General features: G+C 40.5%; 2 protein-coding genes across 2 annotated transcripts; both read left to right on the top strand.

Annotated features, from left to right (window-relative positions):
- The first annotated feature begins 371 nt into the window (after window positions 1-371).
- LOC108436757 (E3 ubiquitin-protein ligase TRIM39-like) lies at window positions 372-7,528 on the top strand. The gene is made up of 8 exons (XM_017713440.1): window positions 372-452; window positions 954-1,042; window positions 2,849-3,402; window positions 4,451-4,546; window positions 4,685-4,918; window positions 5,007-5,145; window positions 6,235-6,261; window positions 6,429-7,528. Exons 2-8 carry the CDS (start codon window positions 976-978, stop codon window positions 6,971-6,973), a joined length of 1,662 nt encoding a protein of 553 aa, XP_017568929.1. The 5' UTR covers window positions 372-452; window positions 954-975; the 3' UTR covers window positions 6,974-7,528.
- Window positions 7,529-8,499: 971 nt separating this feature from the next.
- Window positions 8,500-18,139, top strand: znf839 (zinc finger protein 839). The gene is made up of 7 exons (XM_017713441.2): window positions 8,500-9,713; window positions 11,344-12,240; window positions 13,054-13,245; window positions 13,859-13,951; window positions 14,312-14,458; window positions 15,027-15,146; window positions 16,661-18,139. The coding sequence occupies exons 1-7, from the start codon at window positions 8,772-8,774 to the stop codon at window positions 17,357-17,359; spliced, it is 3,090 nt and encodes a 1,029-aa protein (XP_017568930.1). The 5' UTR covers window positions 8,500-8,771; the 3' UTR covers window positions 17,360-18,139.
- Window positions 18,140-18,327: the final 188 nt, after the last annotated feature.

An 18,327-nucleotide genomic window follows, 5' to 3' on the forward strand; every position in this document is an offset into this window, starting at 1 on the left:
AATGCAGATGTGAAATTTAAATTGCTTCCATCAAAATTAGGCTTTGTTACATAAGTATGCCTTCAATCTTCTTTCTGGTGACACTGGGGTTGTTAGAACGTCTACCTGTTGCAGCCGTCTCTGGTCTGTCCTACTGTATTTCCAACTTGTTGAAATGAGGAACCACTTCTAGACCACTAAATACACTGACACTGCACCAGTTAAGTAGTACACACACACACACACACACACACACACACACACACACACATATTTTCTAAACCGCTTCTCCCTCAGGGTCACGGGGGGTGCTGGAGCCTATCCCGGCGGACAGATAAGTAGTAGTGAAACTAAATGAATTAGGAAGTTTGCCAACTTCCTAATTTGAAAGAGTTGGCTTTAACTATAGGGCATTCAATAAATCTGAGAGTCTGAACACAGGCTGTTCTGGCACTCCACAGAGAAAAATAAAGGTACGTATTTCACTGCACCTTTCATAGTTTGGTTTCACCAGTGTTGGGGATTGTGTTTGGGAAAAGAGCATGAGTGAATAACGTCAGATGAAGATATAGACAGTGGAAAGTGATCTTAAAGTTTGCTGAAATATCAATAGTGAAAATAAGCAACCAAGCATGTGAGCTAAACTGAATGGGGTCGAGGACATGTGTGTTGTGCAGTCTGTTAGAAGTAAAGTTGACACCAATGCTTAAACAAGAACAGCAATCAGTATGAAACTCTGAATGATAATCCCTGTAACATAAGATTAAAAAAAACAAATTAGTCAATATGTTGTACCAAACTGCAGACGAAAACAGTGCATACTCAAGGCCTATTCTTCCCTTGTTCATGTGGTCATGCATGATATAATATTTATGTTTGAAGCAGTAATCAGGTGTGTTCACTAATCAGTCAGTGCTACCTCATACTGATAAACAGCCTGTGTTATCTGAGTGATGTGATATCTTGCTGAAAAGGATTCAAGAAGAAGAAGACAAAATGGCAGAATCTTCATCAACACAATCGGGGGAAGTAGGAAATAACAGCACGGAGGAACTACCTCTGCGTGAGTTACATTAAATATGATTGTGTATTCTCCTCTTTTTGGCTTTGGCTTTATCGTACATCCAGTAAAAGGGAAATTCTGTAGAATTAAGATGTATACAAAGTGGTTGTTTGTGTAATGCTCTGTTCTAGAGAAACATGCCAGGCTAGGATTGTTCCCAGTGGTGGTGATAGGAACCAGATGTGTGACACAATTACACCTCAAAAATGTATTAAACAAAATAATTACGGTTAGGCTACCTGAAGCCTGAGAGACAAAAATACATTCATAGTGAGGAGGTACATCATAAGGAAAATAGTGAAAACTTTTTTTTTTTAAATTATCACTGTTTTACCATAATTGGCATTATATATAAATACTCAGAAGACATTTGTAGGTGCACTGGTCATTTTGGACAGTAACCAAAATGCCTATATGTGTGGTGCAGCCATGGCGATACTGGTTCCTATCCGCACTGCTGTAAAGAAATCCAAGTTATGGGTAATTTACTACAGCATAAGATAAAATTTTAGATATATAATTTATATAGATATAGAGATTTAGATATATAAGATATAGATATAAAAATTATAGATAGATAAATATATGAAAAACACCCCTTCATAATTTCTAGTTTCAGGAATACAGGAACATGGAGAAGGAAATATAATTAAAAGAGTGAATAAAAATAGAGAAAAATAATTTCAGCAGGTTAAAATGGTCACACAAGCACACATAACCTCACACATAAGGGCTTAACTAATACAGATGTTTGAAGAAATCACCAGGCTTAAAGTAAGAGAGAGAGAGAGAGAGAGAGAGAGAGAGATCAGAAAACCAGTGGTGGGGTTAAGCACACCCGCAGGTGTCATCCCCATCTTACACAGATTCAGTCAAAGCTGTTACTGCTTTATGCAAATTATATGTAAAACATATACATATACAATTGCTGACTCATCGTTAAAAATCAAAACTATTATAACGCAGACATGGAGGGGCATAGAAACTAAACTGAACATATGTTATTGGAGAGATTCAGTCAACAAAGACATTGTCCCTCATGAGTATCTTAATGACATCAGCTCTCAGGCCTTGAATGGTTTCTCGAATGGTCACCTCTCACCCAGTCCCAATTATATAATGATGTTCTAACTCTGGTACCACATCAATAAGTCCTGTAGAATAGATTGGAGATAAGCAAAAACAAGTCCTTATCTCAGGTCTCTGCGTTCTTCTCAAAGAACATATGGGAAGCCTCACAGAGACACAAGCCAAAGAATTACTATTCCTAGGTGTAAGAAACACACTCTATATCTAAAAGATTCAAATTTGATTATGGGAGATATTCTACATCCCTTCATATGTCTATGTCTGTCACATACACACAAAAGTGATTACTTGTATATAATGCTTGAATAAACATGAAGCCAGAATGACATGTTTTTAAACCCCTATGATGAGTTATGAGCATGTCCTTTTAAGCCCAAACATTGTTATTGGTCATATGACTCTTGACCTCACTGCTACTTCTTTGGAAAAGAGAAGTAACACATCAAATTTCAAGAAATGCTGCTATATAGATATTTCATTTACATGATTCATGATTATTATAAAAATTTAACTCAGATTCGTCTTAGAATTCTGCTAAATCCTTCTATGACCACCTTTCAAATCAAAGTTTATATGGTTTATATGACTTTGCCACATTGTCAAGTCACATTCCCATAAATATCTCAAACCAGACAAGCTAATTATATTGGTTCATAATTCATAATAAAAAATAATAATAATAATGAAATTTTTATATGTCAATCTACCAAAAAACAGCTTCAAGTGACTCCAGCGGTCTCCTGTCTGAAGAGCAGTGCCAGTGTTCTGTCTGTATGGATGTGTTCACCGATCCAGTCACGACTCCGTGTGGACACAACTTCTGCAGAACCTGTCTCACAAATTACTGGGACAGCAATCAACAATGTTGCTGTCCATTATGTAAAGAAGAATTCCCCAAGAGACCAGAACTCCAGATCAACACAACACTGACAGAAGCTGTAGGACACTTCAAGAAGAAAAGTCGTCCTGACCAGCCTGAGATTCTTTGTGACGTCTGCACTGGAGTGAAACTGAAGGCCCTGAAATCCTGTTTGGACTGCGGCGTGACTTTCTGTAAGACTCATTTAGAGTCGCATGCAGTTGCAAAACTGAAGAAACACATATTAATCAACCCAGTGAAGAGTCTGGAGGACTACATTTGCCAGAAGCATGAGAGACCTCTGCTGATGTTCTGTAGAGACGAACAGATGTATGTGTGTCAGTTCTGCACTGAGACAGACCACAAGACTCACAACACTGTTCCTATGGAGGAGGAGAGTGGAGAGAGGAAGGTGAGATATACTTATTAACATCAACCTTAAAGGGGTTCACTGAAAAATCAAATTTACACAATTTTAAAACTGCATGTGTGAAAGGGTCTGTAGGTGTTAGCTTATACTGCAATTCCAAAGAATTTTTTTGCCATCAAAACATGTCGTGGCTGATCAACAAGGTTCCAGGTAAAGCAAAGGCCCTGCCTCTTCCCCATAACTCAGCATGATGCCACCCAATGACATTACGTTAAAGACAGTTTGCAAAGATGTGGTGGCACTTCAGGGGTCTTGAAGGAAGCTTGTGCTAGCCTACACCTTCCCAGCCTGGTAACACTGTGTGGGGGCCATTGTCCACAATAAAATGTGACAAAAATTGGGTAAAAATGGAAAACAACCCAAAAACAAATCAGTCATATGCAACAGGTTAAACACCCCTTGTCAGGCAACATGTTGTGCTGTGAAAATAACTTAACAGATCCTCTACAGGGGACAAATGTAAACAGCATTTTTCTGTAAATTTTAGTGCACAATTTCACATTTCATGTTTTTTTCTGATATGTTAAATCCAGCAAATAAGCAGTAACTGTGAATTAAAATGTGCAGACGTGTGCTGTCTGTAAAGGATGTTTTCACTTATTTTCACTTCAACTTATTTTCAACAAAACATGTCATTTTTTCAGGGACACCCAAACTTTTGCATATGAGTGTCTACAGTATACAGGTTTCAACACCTCAAATGACATTGTTTTTTTTAATTGAAAATAAGTTAACACATTTTCTACAGAGAAGATACTATAATATGTCATTGTCTATTTTTAGTGCACAATTTCTATTATGTTAAATATTTATTCAATAGATTTATTCAACACACAATGTCAATTTCTTTTTCTAGGAAATTCAGCAAATAAACAGCAATTGCCTTTAAAATGTGCAGAATTGTCTTCTTTCCACACTTCTGACTCCAATGTTAACTTATTTTCACTTAGAAAATCAACATCATTTAACCAATGTGCCCAAATGTTTGCATATGACTGTATTTAATTGTATTAACTACATTAAACAATAGATGCAACTGGTGAAGACACAGATGGAGCTGCAGCAGGTGGTCCAGTTGAAAATGAAGAAGATCGAAGAGATCAAGCTGTCAGTAGAGCTACGGAAAGTAGGTGAAATGCTCCATCTACTGTATTCTGTACTTCTTAATTAAATTCAACTGAATTAACAAGCTTACATTAAGCATATGCTCACCTCTCACTCCGTTCAGTCATTTCAATACAGTGAAAGGTTCTTCTTCATTTAGAAGAACACAGAGAAAGAGATTGCAGACAGTGTTGAGGTCTTTACTGCCCTGATGCGCTCCATTGAAAGAAGCCAGGCTGAGTTGCTTAAGGTGATGGAGGAGAAGCAGAGCGCAGCTGAGATGCAGGCTGAAGACCTCATTAAAGAGCTGGAGCAGGAGATCACTGAGTTAAAGAGGACAGACAATGAGCTGGAGCAGCTCTCACACACTGAGGACCACCTTCACCTCATACAGGTCAGTGTCCCGTATCTGCTCAATGACAACGCAGCACAACAACACTGTCCATGCTGAGGGATTTCTCCTCTCTCCTGCTGGACTGTAGATTTGCTCTTCCCTGCGCAGTCCTCCAAACAAGAAGAACTGGACCAGCATCCACATCGACACTCATGTGAGTGCGGAGCCGGTGAGAAAAACTCTGTCTCAGCTTCAGAAGACTCTAAACGAGAAACTGTATGACTCAGGTAAAGCTTCTTCATACCCAACATGTCTTTCAGATACACACTCCTCATTCATCAACTATTCTGAAATTAATGGTATTTAAAGTAAATGTGTTCCATATAGAGGTTCTACTCTTCTAGCAAGGCTTAACATTAAATGTTGGATCATTGCTGTGAGGATTTGCTTGCAATCCACAAAAGCACTAGTGAGGTGCTAATGTTGGATGACTGGTTCTGGATCACAAATGCAACTCCAAGTCATCCCAAAGATACTGGATGGAACTCCATCATTCCAGAGAACATAGTTCCACTGCTCAACAGAACAAAGCTGGGAGGATTTACACCCCTCAAACCAATGCTTGGGGTTGGGAATGGTGACCTTTTTGCAGCTGCTCCAGATCATCAAAGTCTATTGGCAATAACTGTATATGTAGATTTTACAAGCTGGGTGTGTACAACTGAACACCTAAGTGCATATGTTTTTTCACTTATCCCAGTTGTAGCTGAACAGCCAAGACATGCGTGGTGTCCACATTCAGTTTCTTTAGGTTAGCGCTGGAGCTAAGGCTAACAAACACTAGAAGTCAACTGTCACCGAAATCTTTTCTGTAAATATGTCCAAAATTTCTCTCAACCTGCTCAAACAAAATCCAGGTCTCCTTTAAGGTTGCGCAGAGACGTTGATGTGGACAGGATGACTTAACGTAAAGTACAAAAATCAACAAAAGTTCACTGTGTAACTGTAAGCTTCATTTATTTTTACAGTTTACAATAAGTCATACCTTGTCCTAAACCACACTGCCAAGTCTGCATGGACTCAGTTCCGTTTGGACAGGTTGTGAGGGGGTAACCAATGATGGACAATGACTTTTTCTGCTGCTGTTAAGCCAGCCAGCCATATTGTCTGGCAACTTTCTGTAATGGGGATCTTAAAAGTTATCATTCAGTAAATGAAGTTCAGGTCTGGATATTTTTTGGACATATAGTGTATGTTTGCAGAAAGGATATTTTGTGTGTTTGTAGTTGTTGATCAATAAAATGTTATTAAAAATTTAATCTATGATTAGATCGAAATAATCTATTAATAACTTTTGTTGTGATTAACCTACACAGAGCTGAAGAGGATTCAGCAGTATGCAGGTATGCTGTGCTTTCTGACCTTCTCACCCTTTTCTACCCATGGAACTAAATTAAGAACCATTATTCACTATAAAATGTAATCCAAAAGTGACTCATCCGGATCCGCTGAATGGTGAATTCATTTATTGCCTGCATGCTCACATCACATGCTTATGTCTCTCTCTCAGTGGATGTGACTCTGAATCCTGATACAGCTCATCCCAAACTCAGCCTGTCTGAGAATGGAAAACAAGTGACTTGTGGAGACAAAACACACAACCTCCCTGACAACCCAAAGAGATTCACCTACTACATCATGGTGCTGGGAAAGGAGGGATTCTCCTCAGGAAGGTTTTATTATGAAGTGCATGTGAATGGAAAGACTGAGTGGAGTTTAGGAGTTGCCAAAGGGTCCATCAATAGAAAAGGGGCGATTACACTGAGCCCTAAGAATGGGTTCTGGACCGTGATTCTGACCAACAATAAGGAGTACAAGGCTGGTACTTATCCCTCAGTCACCCTCTCCCTCAGAGAAAAGCCCCAGAAAGTGGGGGTGTTTGTGGATTATGAGGAAGGCCTGGTCTCCTTTTATGATGTGCAGGCCAGGTCTCGCATCTACTCTTTCACTGGTCAGTGTTTCACTGAGAAACTCTATCCATACTTTTGCCCTGGTGTAAATGATAAGAATAACTCAGCTCCACTGATCATCTCAGCCATAACAAAGACTGAATGAAATTCAAATTGGAATCAGAACAACGGAAAGAAAAAGTCTTAGTGGAAAATGACGTCAGGTGCATTTCTGAAAACTTTGCAATGCTAAGTACTTTGTTAACTAATATGTTATTTGTTATGTATACAGTATTCCTTAGTGAAGCATTGTATGTCACAGCCTCAGTGGTCTGACAGAAGTGATTTTATATTTTCATGTCTTCCTTCATCAATGTTCTCTTAATACAACACCCGTTATGCATTGGGCAAATACTTCAAACAACCACGTGGAATCCCTGCAGTTCTAATCCTGACTTATAGCCTAGCAAGTGATCTATAGATAATGGGTAGCTAGCATTAGTGCAACACTGGTAATCAAACAAAATCTTGAATGTCCTTTAGCTTTAAGCTTGTTGTTGATCTGATGGGTCATTTCTGCCATTCTCTGCATATAACTAAAGTAGGCCTATAACATCATTGCTTGTAAATGACTAGTTACTCAACAAATGCATATAATTAAAGGAATCTGAGTCTATGGTTGTGTTTACTGAATTAAAGTGAACTGGCTACTTGAGGAGTGCATGCTTGGTCTGTGCAATCTTGCTGATATTTTATGTGCGCCCTACATGACCACGGGTTCAAGGAGGAGAACGGTCAATCATTTTACCTGGGATCCATTGCCATTTTTCAAATTACTGGTAAGAATCAGAGACATGACCGCTGGAATAGACCCGATTTTTAAAAAGTGCAATCGAGAACATAATTTTGGTATGATACATGCATACACGTCGCCCAAGTCTGTCTCAAATGCACACGTTCAAACTAAGTGCCCACGATATCTTTACGTCAACAAAGTGTGGCCCAGTACCGCAGGTCTTAGTAGCAAAGTCCTCAACTTTGGACAACTACTCGCGTAAGGTCGAGCACATTTGACCACCCAGACCCCTCTGGCATCTGTGCAGTTTAACTCCGTGTAACCGGCTGAAGTCTTCAGATAAACTTCGATCGCGTCTCCATGTGGCCTGAAGCTGCTCTGCTGTGTGTTAGTAACGTGCACCGTCAGCCTGCGCCTGCAGTCCCGACTAATGGATTAACGAGTCGGACTCACTGGGAGGAAGTCACTTGAACTCATTTACCCCCAAAGGCTCAAAAATGTACGGTTAGAAAATTATAGATTTGTGCCCCAAGAACCGCTGCACTAAAGGAAATTTAATTTTTCCTCTACGATTATCAGTGGGGATGAATATGAAGTTGCCACGACCTGTAATGAATCATTGAACCGGGCTGCGTCCGAAAACCTGGACGACTCTTTCTTTCCTACCTGCTTTCTCTGGTTTTCTCTGATCTGCTGTCAGTGGTCGCCCTAAATATACTGGCGAAACAGACTAGCATGTGGATCCACACGGCAAGTACACCAGGTAACATCAAGTAAGGCCGAAAGAAGAGGTATTTTTTTCGGACGCAAGCAATTCTGATCGGTTATTCTTAGCGAATCGGACATTTGGGAAGAATCGGTTCTGTAAGGAGATTCAAACTGTGGGCGGAAGTGACGGTGTTTGTTGTTGTCCCTCCTCGCCGTCGTAGCATGGATGGGAATCCGTGTCGCCCCGCGAACTGTTACTGTCCCGCCGCTGCATGCGTTAGGTTTAGGGGTGCTGAGCAGGTTTGAGATGTTTTTGGCCAAATCTTCCACACGCTCTCGACGTTAGACGGCGGTGTGCTGTGGCTGAGCTCCCTCTCTCTCTCCGTCTGCAGCTCCGCTTTACAGACCGTTCAGGCGCGCTCTCCGCAGCCGAGCCAGCCACTTAGCTCCCATACTCAAAATGGCGGACAACGAAGAGGAGAGCAGTAACTCGGGCAGCGCTGCTGGAGCAGGAGCAGGAGCAGGAGCAGGGGGGGCCGGAGGTGATGCCCTCGGTGGGACCCAGTCGCAGGCTCTTCTGACGACCAGGACTGGAGCGGCTGCTGTGGCTGAACACCGCGGCGGAGTTACGGTGTGCAGCGCGACCGTTAGCGGCGCGGGGGACGCTGAGCGAGGCCTGCCCCAGCAGGGACACGGCGGGTCGGGCGCTGAGACCACAGAGGTGGACGGCGGCGGCTGTCAGGAGGTCCTCGGCCACATTTTGGGAACTGAGGTTTTGACGTCTTATGTACATACGTCCGACAGTGTGGAGGGAGCCGTGGCCGCGGAGTGCACCACCGTGAGCAGCGACTTTTTAAACGCCCTGGCTCCCGCCACCACCATCATTTACCTTCAGCCCGACGGCAGCTTCGTGGAGAGCTCGGGGCTGTCCGCCGAGGAGCAGCAGCAGCTCTTCGAGCAGCTGTCCAAGCAGCAGCTGGTCCAGCTCACGGGCAGCGAAGCGGCTCGCATCTTCGAGCAGCCCCAGACCTCCAAACCTCCAGCTGCCGCCGTCGCCCCTTCCCCTGCTCCTTCTTCCACCGTGAAAACCGGGACTATAGCAAACGTGGACGTGCAACAGGTCATAGAGCACGTTAACAAGTCCCAAGTGATCGCTCAAGCAGAGGCAGCCCGTGCTCACACGACAGCAGCGCCCAAAACAGTGCAGAGGACGGTCGCGGCTCAGCCCACCTCATACATAACGCTCGAACCGGGGAGCCTGATTTCGGGGGGGCAGCTGACCGCAACTATCCAGCCGCAGCCCTTCACCATCGTCCAGAATGCAGCCCAGCAGCTGCAGAGCGCCGCCAAGCAGGTCGCCCTACAGCAGTCGCAAAATGGAGCCCACCCGCTCCAGCCAAAGGTAAGACGCGTCAAGAGTTTTATAGTTCAGTGGTCATCATTCTTGACTCTGGAGCCCCCTCTGCTCTGCTGACCCTCTTCAACTCAGGAAGTCTTCGTCCATCTAACGTTAAGCTGAATCAGCTATGTTGGAGCTGCCGTAGCAACACACGTGCTGAGCAGGAGGCCTGCGGGACCAGTTGAGAAGCACTGATTACATCTGACTGTCCTGTGTAAGCTTGCCGTGCATAATGTCCGGGACCCTGTTAGAGTTACTCGATTCCCAGCCCCCAAATTTACAGTTTGTCAACATTTTTGCATAATTAATTCATTAAGTTATTCAGAGAGGTTTCACAGTGGTGGTGGTGATGGGAGCCACACGCCTTAAGAGTTTAATGCCTCTCAGAGCTCCCTCAAAGCTGTTACATGAAATTGTTTCAGATCCACTGCCAGATGTCTGAGACATAGTTTTATGGTAGTTTTGTGATAAGGTTTTAATCTAAAATGTAGCTTTAAAAAGCCATTCAAGGTAAAGAGGTACATGCAAGGCGTCATGAGGACAGACAGCTTGTTTTAGTTTTTTTACACTTCTGACATTTATCTATATTACAGATAAAAACTTAGAAGGTACATATGGGTTCACTGGTCATTTTGCATAGCAAAATAAAGGGGCTATATTTGTGTTGCAGATATAATGAGCCCTGGTTCCTATCATTACCACTGTAAAGAAATATTTCTTTACAGTTAACCAGCCTATTTGACATCAGAGCACTCTGAATGACCACCTTTACACTTTAAAATTACGTGGACATTTTGTTAAATTGGGAAGTGCCCTTTAATCTTCTGACTCAGTTATTCTCCTCTGTACTGTGAAATAGGTCAATTAATATTACCAAACTTAATGCCAAACTAATGGAAAAGTAGCAAATTTGTCTTCTTACAGACCTGCATTAAAATTCTGACTTTCATCTTGATGAGCGCCCAATCCCCCCCCCCCCCGCCCTTATATTACTGAAGATTTGCGGTAGAGTTTCTTTATGTGCAAAACATTTGACCGAGGTATAACTGTGAAAAAGTGTTCCACAGCAGTGGATCAGTGATGGGACTGATTACAACATTGTTTTGGGCAAAGTTATTCAGAACGATTTGCCGTTTGTCAGAATTGTTCTTGAAAGGATTTCTGCTTGTCCTGATCTGTCATTTCTGAATTTATGGCACTGAAAACAAGACAAATGCTGATAACTCACTTGTGCGCTCTCTCTAAACAGTTTTATAAAAACAAGCACCCGAATTATTATTCTTTAGTATAAGGATTTAAGACATCCTTGTTGAGTCATTTAGGCCTGCCTTTATGGCATACTGTTAAATACTCATGTCCTTGAGTCAGTGGAACTCGCCTTGTTATGGTACTTTCCCTGTTCTAACTCACCTAATCTAATTAATCAGTTAAATTAACAAATCATTATTCAGTTAAAATGGTTTTGTTGATGCAGTGAAAACACTAAATAAAATGTGCAGGGCAGGGGGACTTTAGGCTAGTATTGGGAGCCATGGGTTTGGACTAAGTAGTCAAGACTGTTTTAAAGAGTGATTTATTATTATTAAGTATGTTTTCAGCCTGTGCTTTTTTTTGTCTGCTGTTTAAATTTCAGCCTGCTGAACCCATCCACATCCAAGTACAAGCACCACCGAAACAGGAGATTAAGCAACGACAGGCTGCTCCCATCACAATCTTGCAGCCACAAAGTTTGCCAGTAAGCCAGCCTGTGGTGAAAGTTTCCACTGTGGGAACGGTCAGCACTCCTCAAATCATCCACATTACCCCTGTGCCCGGACAGCAGCAGTATTTTTTACAGAATCCAGGAGAGCCCCCCATTCAACTTCTCCTTCAGAAGCCAGCTCCAGTGGTTAGCAGCATTTCTGTTCCGATTGTGCGTAAAGTCCAGGCTCCTGCTGCTGTTTCTAGCCCTGCTCCCGCCAAGAATCCTGCAGCCAAGCCAACTGTGGTGGCCGCTCCTCCTACCTTGATCTTGACTCCGACTCCTCCCACCAGTGTCTCGTCCCCAACCACTAAAGTATTGACTCCGCCAACCAAGGTCACTACAGTGGTTACTAAAGTTTCGGCTCCTGCCATCGAAAAGGAAAAACCCAGAGTCAAGAATCGCCAGAAGAAGCCTCAGAAAATCCAGACCCGCTCTGGCCGGGTATCCCGGCCGCCCAAGTACAAGGTGAAGGACTATAAGTTCATCAAGAATGAGGACTTGGCTGAAAGCCATCAGTCTGATTCAGATGACTACTCTGAGATTAGTGTGGAGGATGAGGATGAAAAGAAGAAGGCAGCAGATGGTTTAACACGCCGCCATAAAGCATTCAAATGTGAAACATGTGAGAAATCCTACATAGGCGTGGCCGGTTTGAACAGACACTATAGATTAAATCCCAGTCATGATAAAAGCCCTCCAACAGAAAAAGACTCCAAACCATCAGAGGAAGCGACAGTAACGGAAGCTACCAAAACTAGTCCTGTGAAAGTGGCCACCACTCAAAAAGTTAAGATGCCTCTTCTTTACTTAAACATGTACATAAGAAAGTAAATCATTTTGTGTTTTTAGATTCATTGTGTAGCTGTTTGCTTAACAGAGTCCCCATGTTGTTCTAGAGGTGTTCGAAAGATTACAGTTGATAAAAATACACATACATTTTTTTAAACCAACACATGCTTGTCGGTGCCATCTTTCACCTTGAATCCGAAAATGTCAGACTGCAATGCTGCATTTTTTAAAAACTAGAGCCAGTTTGATTTTCTGCATTGTATGGATTTAAAAATCATTCTGACCAATCAGAACACTGTTGTGATTATGCAGTCTAAACAAATGTGCATCACGATGGTGGTTGCTTGTGGCAGATCTAAAAACCTGAGACAAGAAAAATGTTGATGGTAAAAATGCTTATATATGAAAATTTATTTATAAAAAATATGTGATGGCCGAAAGCCTGGGGAGTAACATTGAGTTTTGACCTTTGTTTTTTATAGTGTGAGGAGTTTTTAAAAAGCATGCAGTCTTTTTATTGTTATTATTATTCTTATTATTTGTCCAAAAATAAATAAATAAAAATACTTGGTGTAAAATTACTCTTAAAGAGCTGTGGTTAAGAAAAAAGTTAATGGCATTAACTTTTTTTTTTTTTTTTTTTTTTTTTTTTAAACTATGGCCCCTTAGGGGCTCCATATGAAAAAGGCTATCGGAGTCCAGTTATAATTTCCCAAATAGTCTTTAGTAATGTTAACCACTGCACCACAATCCTAATGCAGCCAAATGGAAAAAAAGCATGAATACGGTCTAATCTTGGCATGCTTACAGGTGCAAGCAGACTCTACGAGACAGATAGAAAGACGCAGACGCGGGAGGCCTAAGGGATCTGGTGGAAGTAACCTTCCCAAAAGGCTTGGACGGAAACCAAAGCGAGGGCGGAGGGGCCGGCCGCCTAAATACCTTACCACAGCAGCAGCTTTGGAACAGCAGGAACAAAGACGGAGAACTCGGCTGAAAGAGGTAAGGTAAAACTGCTTTGTGCAGGTCTGGTCTTTAAAGTGCTTCAGCAGAAATGATTTTAATTTTAATTTTCCTGCTTTACTCTTAATTGAATCCCAATGACACATTACACAAATGGCATTTTTTATCATTTATTCACACAAGATGGGGGGTGTTTATTGATTTTTTTTATTAAATGTTACTGTATATTTTGTATCCTTAGTAAATATGTGCTAAAATGATTGAATTTAGTGTTTGGCAGGAATCTGGAAAAACGGATAGCAACCTGTGATGAGTGAGGCCCAGGTCTAAATATGGCCTGAGAGGATGTTTAATTTGGCCCAAAGTTTCTTGGACTTCACTGCCTTTCTTTTAGAATAGTATTTTTAAGGAGCTTGTGTTTACTTTTATTATATGTAATAAAATATCGCATGATATAAAATAAAATGAACAGAATAGCTGACATTTAATAGAAAACACAGTTTTGGTAATATAATTAAGGCGGTATTATTCTTAATATACCATTTAATATTTCTTAAATACATAAAGTCCACTCTCAGCAATGTATATTGTTAAAAAAAGCACTTGAATCACTTGACAATTTGAGCACAACGCATTTCCCGTCTCTCTTCAGTTTATACGGCAGTATGATGATGAAGACCTGATGGAGATTGTTCTTCCACACCTCGCTAAGGTTATGACAGTATGGGAGTTTGTGCTGATGAAGGTAAATCTGTATATTTTGAAGTTTAGAACTATTCTGATATTCGTTTGAGGGATCAGTAGTTTAAGTGTGTGGGCATGAATCCAACTACTGATTCTATTCCCAGGAATCTTTCCAAGGTGCACATTTTAGGCTAAGCCTGTATGTTTCTTTTGTAACTGTATCACTACTGCAGATGGGCTAATTTTATTTCTTTGTCATGCCAAAATGAATAATGTTCAATAATTAAGAATCTCAAAAACGATGCTAAATTTGAAGATTTACAGGACTAAAATAAGGTGTAGAAAATGGTATAAAACAAAAACTGGAACAAAAGATGCATATAATGGAGAATATTATATTTTCTGTTTTCTTCCACTGAAGGTAGAAAAAGGCCATCCATCAAATCAGCAATTCCCCAGTGTGTATCATGAATTTGAGCTGCTTCACAGCGAGGTGAAGAAGATGGCACAAGAGCACTTTAGCATTTCACCAGCTTCCCGACCAGCTCTCGAGGTTAACAACATGGAAGTAAGAAACCTGTCACTAAATAATTTAGAATCGAATCGAATGCTTTTTTCGTTTGTGTTTTTATTTGTTTTATTTTTTTGGTCACACTTTATTTTGACTGGTCCTTTTTAGATTAAATGCACACTCAATGGATGGTTAGGGTTAGGTTTTTGGTTGAGGTTAAGGTTAGAGTTAGGATTAAGGCCAGGGTTAGTGTTTGGCTTTGGATAATGGCAGTAACACATTACCAGTACATCTACTTAATGTAAGTAAGGTGTCATCGGCCCATCTACAAGATGTTTAATTTATTGTGTTCAGATGCTGCACTGCTGCTACTTACTTCCGTGATATCTTGTTGATGTGTTATAGATAATTTGTTAAGAGTTAATTAATCCTCTACAAAGAATCACGCCAAATAAAGTGTTACTGTTTTTTTTATCTTTGTAAAACGATTTAGTTTGTACCCTATTAACAAAAAATATTATTATGTTATTATTATTTTAAACAGTTAAATGTGACAAAGTTGTGTAATGGAAGTTGATATTATGTTTCTTTCTAAATCAAATAATGACTTCTGTTTCTTTTGAAGGTCTTAAAATCATTGGGTGTTACTGATGTGCCTAGTGCACGGTCACTCCTGGACTCCACTCAGGAACAACAGGGTACAGTAACAGCAAATCAGTCTATGAAGAGTCTACGGAGTATTGAGGTGAGCGTATGGTCTCTTGCTGTTGCCATCAATCCTGGAGTAGCCCTTGCTCTACACAATCTATCTACACTATCTGCTCTACACTATTTGTTTCCCTGCTGTAACATGCTGACCTAGACCTGAGATCTGGTGTGTTGGGAGCAGGGTAAATAATAAAATGTACAGAGCAAGGGATACTCTAAGACCAGGGTTGGGAACATGATCATATTTATCTTTATGATAACTCACAGTGCATCCCAATATGCTCTTTTGAATATATTGTATTTATCGTCACAGGGTGTCAACCTTAAATAGGATTTCGGCAGATCTTAAGTCTTGTACAGTCTTAAACTGTATGAGAATTTAGTGTTTGTACTATTAGAGGTACTAAATTTAGGCATGTCCCGGCGTACAATAAGCTCAATCCAGTTCTGATCATTTTCATCTTTTTTGCTCAGTTTCTCACTTTTGTAGAGACACCATAAGCGGACATTATTGCTATCCTGCATCAACAAGGAGCGTTTTCAAAAGATAACAAGCCTGCAGCAAGCTGTTTTAAAGAAGTTTAAATTGTGCAATTTCTGCATCCCCAGTGTTTTTTCAGTGTTTCTACTGTATTTAAACTGAAATGTGAGTGCAGGACTAGAGACTCATTTTACTGTGGTTTTAACTGACGAAGCAGCATAAGCTTACCCAAATTGTGCAGCATTATCAAACAAATAGTGGATTGGACTCGTATTGTCTGATGCTCAGTAATAAGGGACAAAACCTGGGGAAAAAAGTAATCAGAATGACTAATCCTGTGATTAGTAATTACTAATCACTAATTACATTGTAAAATAATGCCTTAAGGCCATCATCTTGTTATTAAAACGTATCCAGGATAGTCCATCTTATTAAAAATATCCAAATTGACTGCTGATGAAGGGCTAGAGGACAGAAGTGATAAAAACCAAAATTCTAAAGACGTTGTAAGACTGCGTTCTCAAAGCATGTTTTTTTTTCCCTCAACCAATTGATTTGAATTAAATTTATTTAATACATGCCATTTTTCAGTATGTGTTGCAATGCTGTGTAAATGTTTTTTTTTATGCTGAGGTATTAAAAAAGCATGGAATTAGATTTTTTACAACTATGCTGAAGAGCACTGGTCAGCTGCATATTTCATTACAAGGAGAACATAGTTAACTGGATTAACAGTTAACAGTTAAATGTTAAATAAAAACTATTGCATTCGATGTTTTTAGTAGTATTTTTTTAAAACCTGGCATTAGTTTTTCTTTTTGCCTTTCCAACTTATCAAACCTTAGATAAACAAAACATGAGGGATATTAAATCTTAAAAAGGTGTTGTGATATTTGAGATTTGGCCTTATTGCCCACCATTGTCAAATGTTTAGCAGTTAGAATGATTGTATGCAGTTGCATCTTTGTGGGTTTTTCAGCGCATTGTATTGTGACTTTGTCTTGGTATCAGATGCCTATAGACAGATCTATATATTCATTTGTTTACTTTACTTCTTTTGTCATTTTCAGAATACCAAAATGTTACCCCCAGCAAAGAGGTTCAAAATGGAAAATTGTGGGGGAGAGAAAAATGACTCGGCAATTAATCAGAATGGGATTCAGAAGGACGAGGCTAGTGAGGGTTCAGTGTTACTACGGGAGCCCCAAGTGGTTTTGACTCGTCTAGAGAACTTGAGCTCTGGAACTCTTGTTGATGGTGAAACCCTGCCTGGCTCTGATGAAGCACTTGAAATAAGGACAGAAGAAGAACCTATGGACACAGGAGTTGTTCCTCTTGATTCAGAGACTACCAAGCATCAAGAACACCCTGATAAGGAGGCTTCTGAAGTTCTGAAGAGCAGAGGAACTATGGATGTCTCAGATCAGATGAAACAGTTAGGACAGGCCGTGAGCTCAAATGCAGTACATGAGAGTGCCCCTCAGGACACTATTCCACAAGACGGAAGTAGTGACTCCCCAGAGGTGGGCATTTTGGGTGAGGCAGGAACTGTGGGAGAACCTGCTGTGATGCAACCTGCTCAGGCTGAAGAGGTTTTCATTCAGACAGCAGAAGGCCTTGTCAGGCAGAGTGCTGAGGAGCTAGCCTCCAAAGGTATTGTTATTGTGAATGGGCCAGACGGCACCACCATGCATATTGAGGCACCAGAAGGGGTGCCGTTAGAAACTGTCCATGCTCTACTCGGCATTGAAACAGAAAGAAAGACTTGAGGAAGTTACAGCAGCTTCCCATACCCATCTGTAATTGGTTGTCCACTCCAAGCAAACTATGTCTGCATTGTGGTGTTTTTTTTTCTGCAAGTAGCTTTTTATTGTAATTCTTTGTACATTTGTAAAAACAAAGTATTATCATTATTATAGGTTAGTGCATTGTTTTGGTTCAGACTTTGGTTAAAAGTATGTAACATTTAGGAATTTTGACACAGACTTTTTACCTTCGCATTTCTTTATTCTAGCTGCCAAACGCTTTTCTTCTCCCTCTCCTTGCAGCAGTGTTGCAGGGTTACACATACCCATTTTCTATGGATTTGGAGTTGTGTATAGTTGAAGGGAGAAAATACGTTCCACTACAGCATGAATGCTCGAAGCTGAGTTTAAATGGAAAAAATCCTTGAAGCATTGAGTAACTGCTATTGGTTCATGGTTCCGTATTAAACCTCGTTTGAGGATGGTTTATGGAGTTGGATTAGATGTTCTTTATAAGCATCTACTTTTTCTTAGGACATAAAACAAGCAAAATGTGAAACACCCAGAAAGCAAATGGATAAACATGTCTTAAGTGTCTGAAATCCCAGGTTACCTCTTTGTAAGTGTTTCATTGTTTATTACATGTTAAATAGTAGTTTGTCCAGTTCAATGGTCATTTAAAAAGCACTATTTTATTACTTTTTATATAATCTTTGGGCATACTGTGTTTTTTCAAACATCTCAACATTTGTAATATGAAGGGAAAACATGAGCAGGTGACATTAAAACAATCTTTGCGAGTGAGCTTTTGGAATCGGGGCTTTCTATGCAAGGTGTATCATAATTCTCATTCTATACATTTACAGAGGTAAGACAAAAAGTGTAAAATGAGAAGTCAAAAAGCTACGTTCCTTTTTGGAGATTTACACTAGTGCTTATAGCAGTTGTTAACTTATAGCAACAGTTAAACTCTGTTTTTCTGTATTTCACAG

Source organism: Pygocentrus nattereri, chromosome 10, assembly GCF_015220715.1.
Source record: "Pygocentrus nattereri isolate fPygNat1 chromosome 10, fPygNat1.pri, whole genome shotgun sequence".
NCBI lineage: Eukaryota > Metazoa > Chordata > Actinopteri > Characiformes > Serrasalmidae > Pygocentrus > Pygocentrus nattereri.

Excerpts from the sequence above, each read along its gene's own strand:
- LOC108436757 (XM_017713440.1), top strand. The coding sequence starts at position 976 with ATGGCAGAATCTTCATCAACACAATCGGGGGAAGTAGGAAATAACAGC. Across the intron at positions 4,547-4,684 it reads TGTCAGTAGAGCTACGGAAA|AAGAACACAGAGAAAGAGAT; the intron begins GTAGGTGAAATG and ends TTCTTCATTTAG. Across the intron at positions 6,262-6,428 it reads GAGGATTCAGCAGTATGCAG|TGGATGTGACTCTGAATCCT; the intron begins GTATGCTGTGCT and ends TCTCTCTCTCAG.
- znf839 (XM_017713441.2), top strand. The coding sequence starts at position 8,772 with ATGGCGGACAACGAAGAGGAGAGCAGTAACTCGGGCAGCGCTGCTGGA. Across the intron at positions 12,241-13,053 it reads AAGTGGCCACCACTCAAAAA|GTGCAAGCAGACTCTACGAG; the intron begins GTTAAGATGCCT and ends GCATGCTTACAG. Across the intron at positions 14,459-15,026 it reads TCGAGGTTAACAACATGGAA|GTCTTAAAATCATTGGGTGT; the intron begins GTAAGAAACCTG and ends TTTCTTTTGAAG.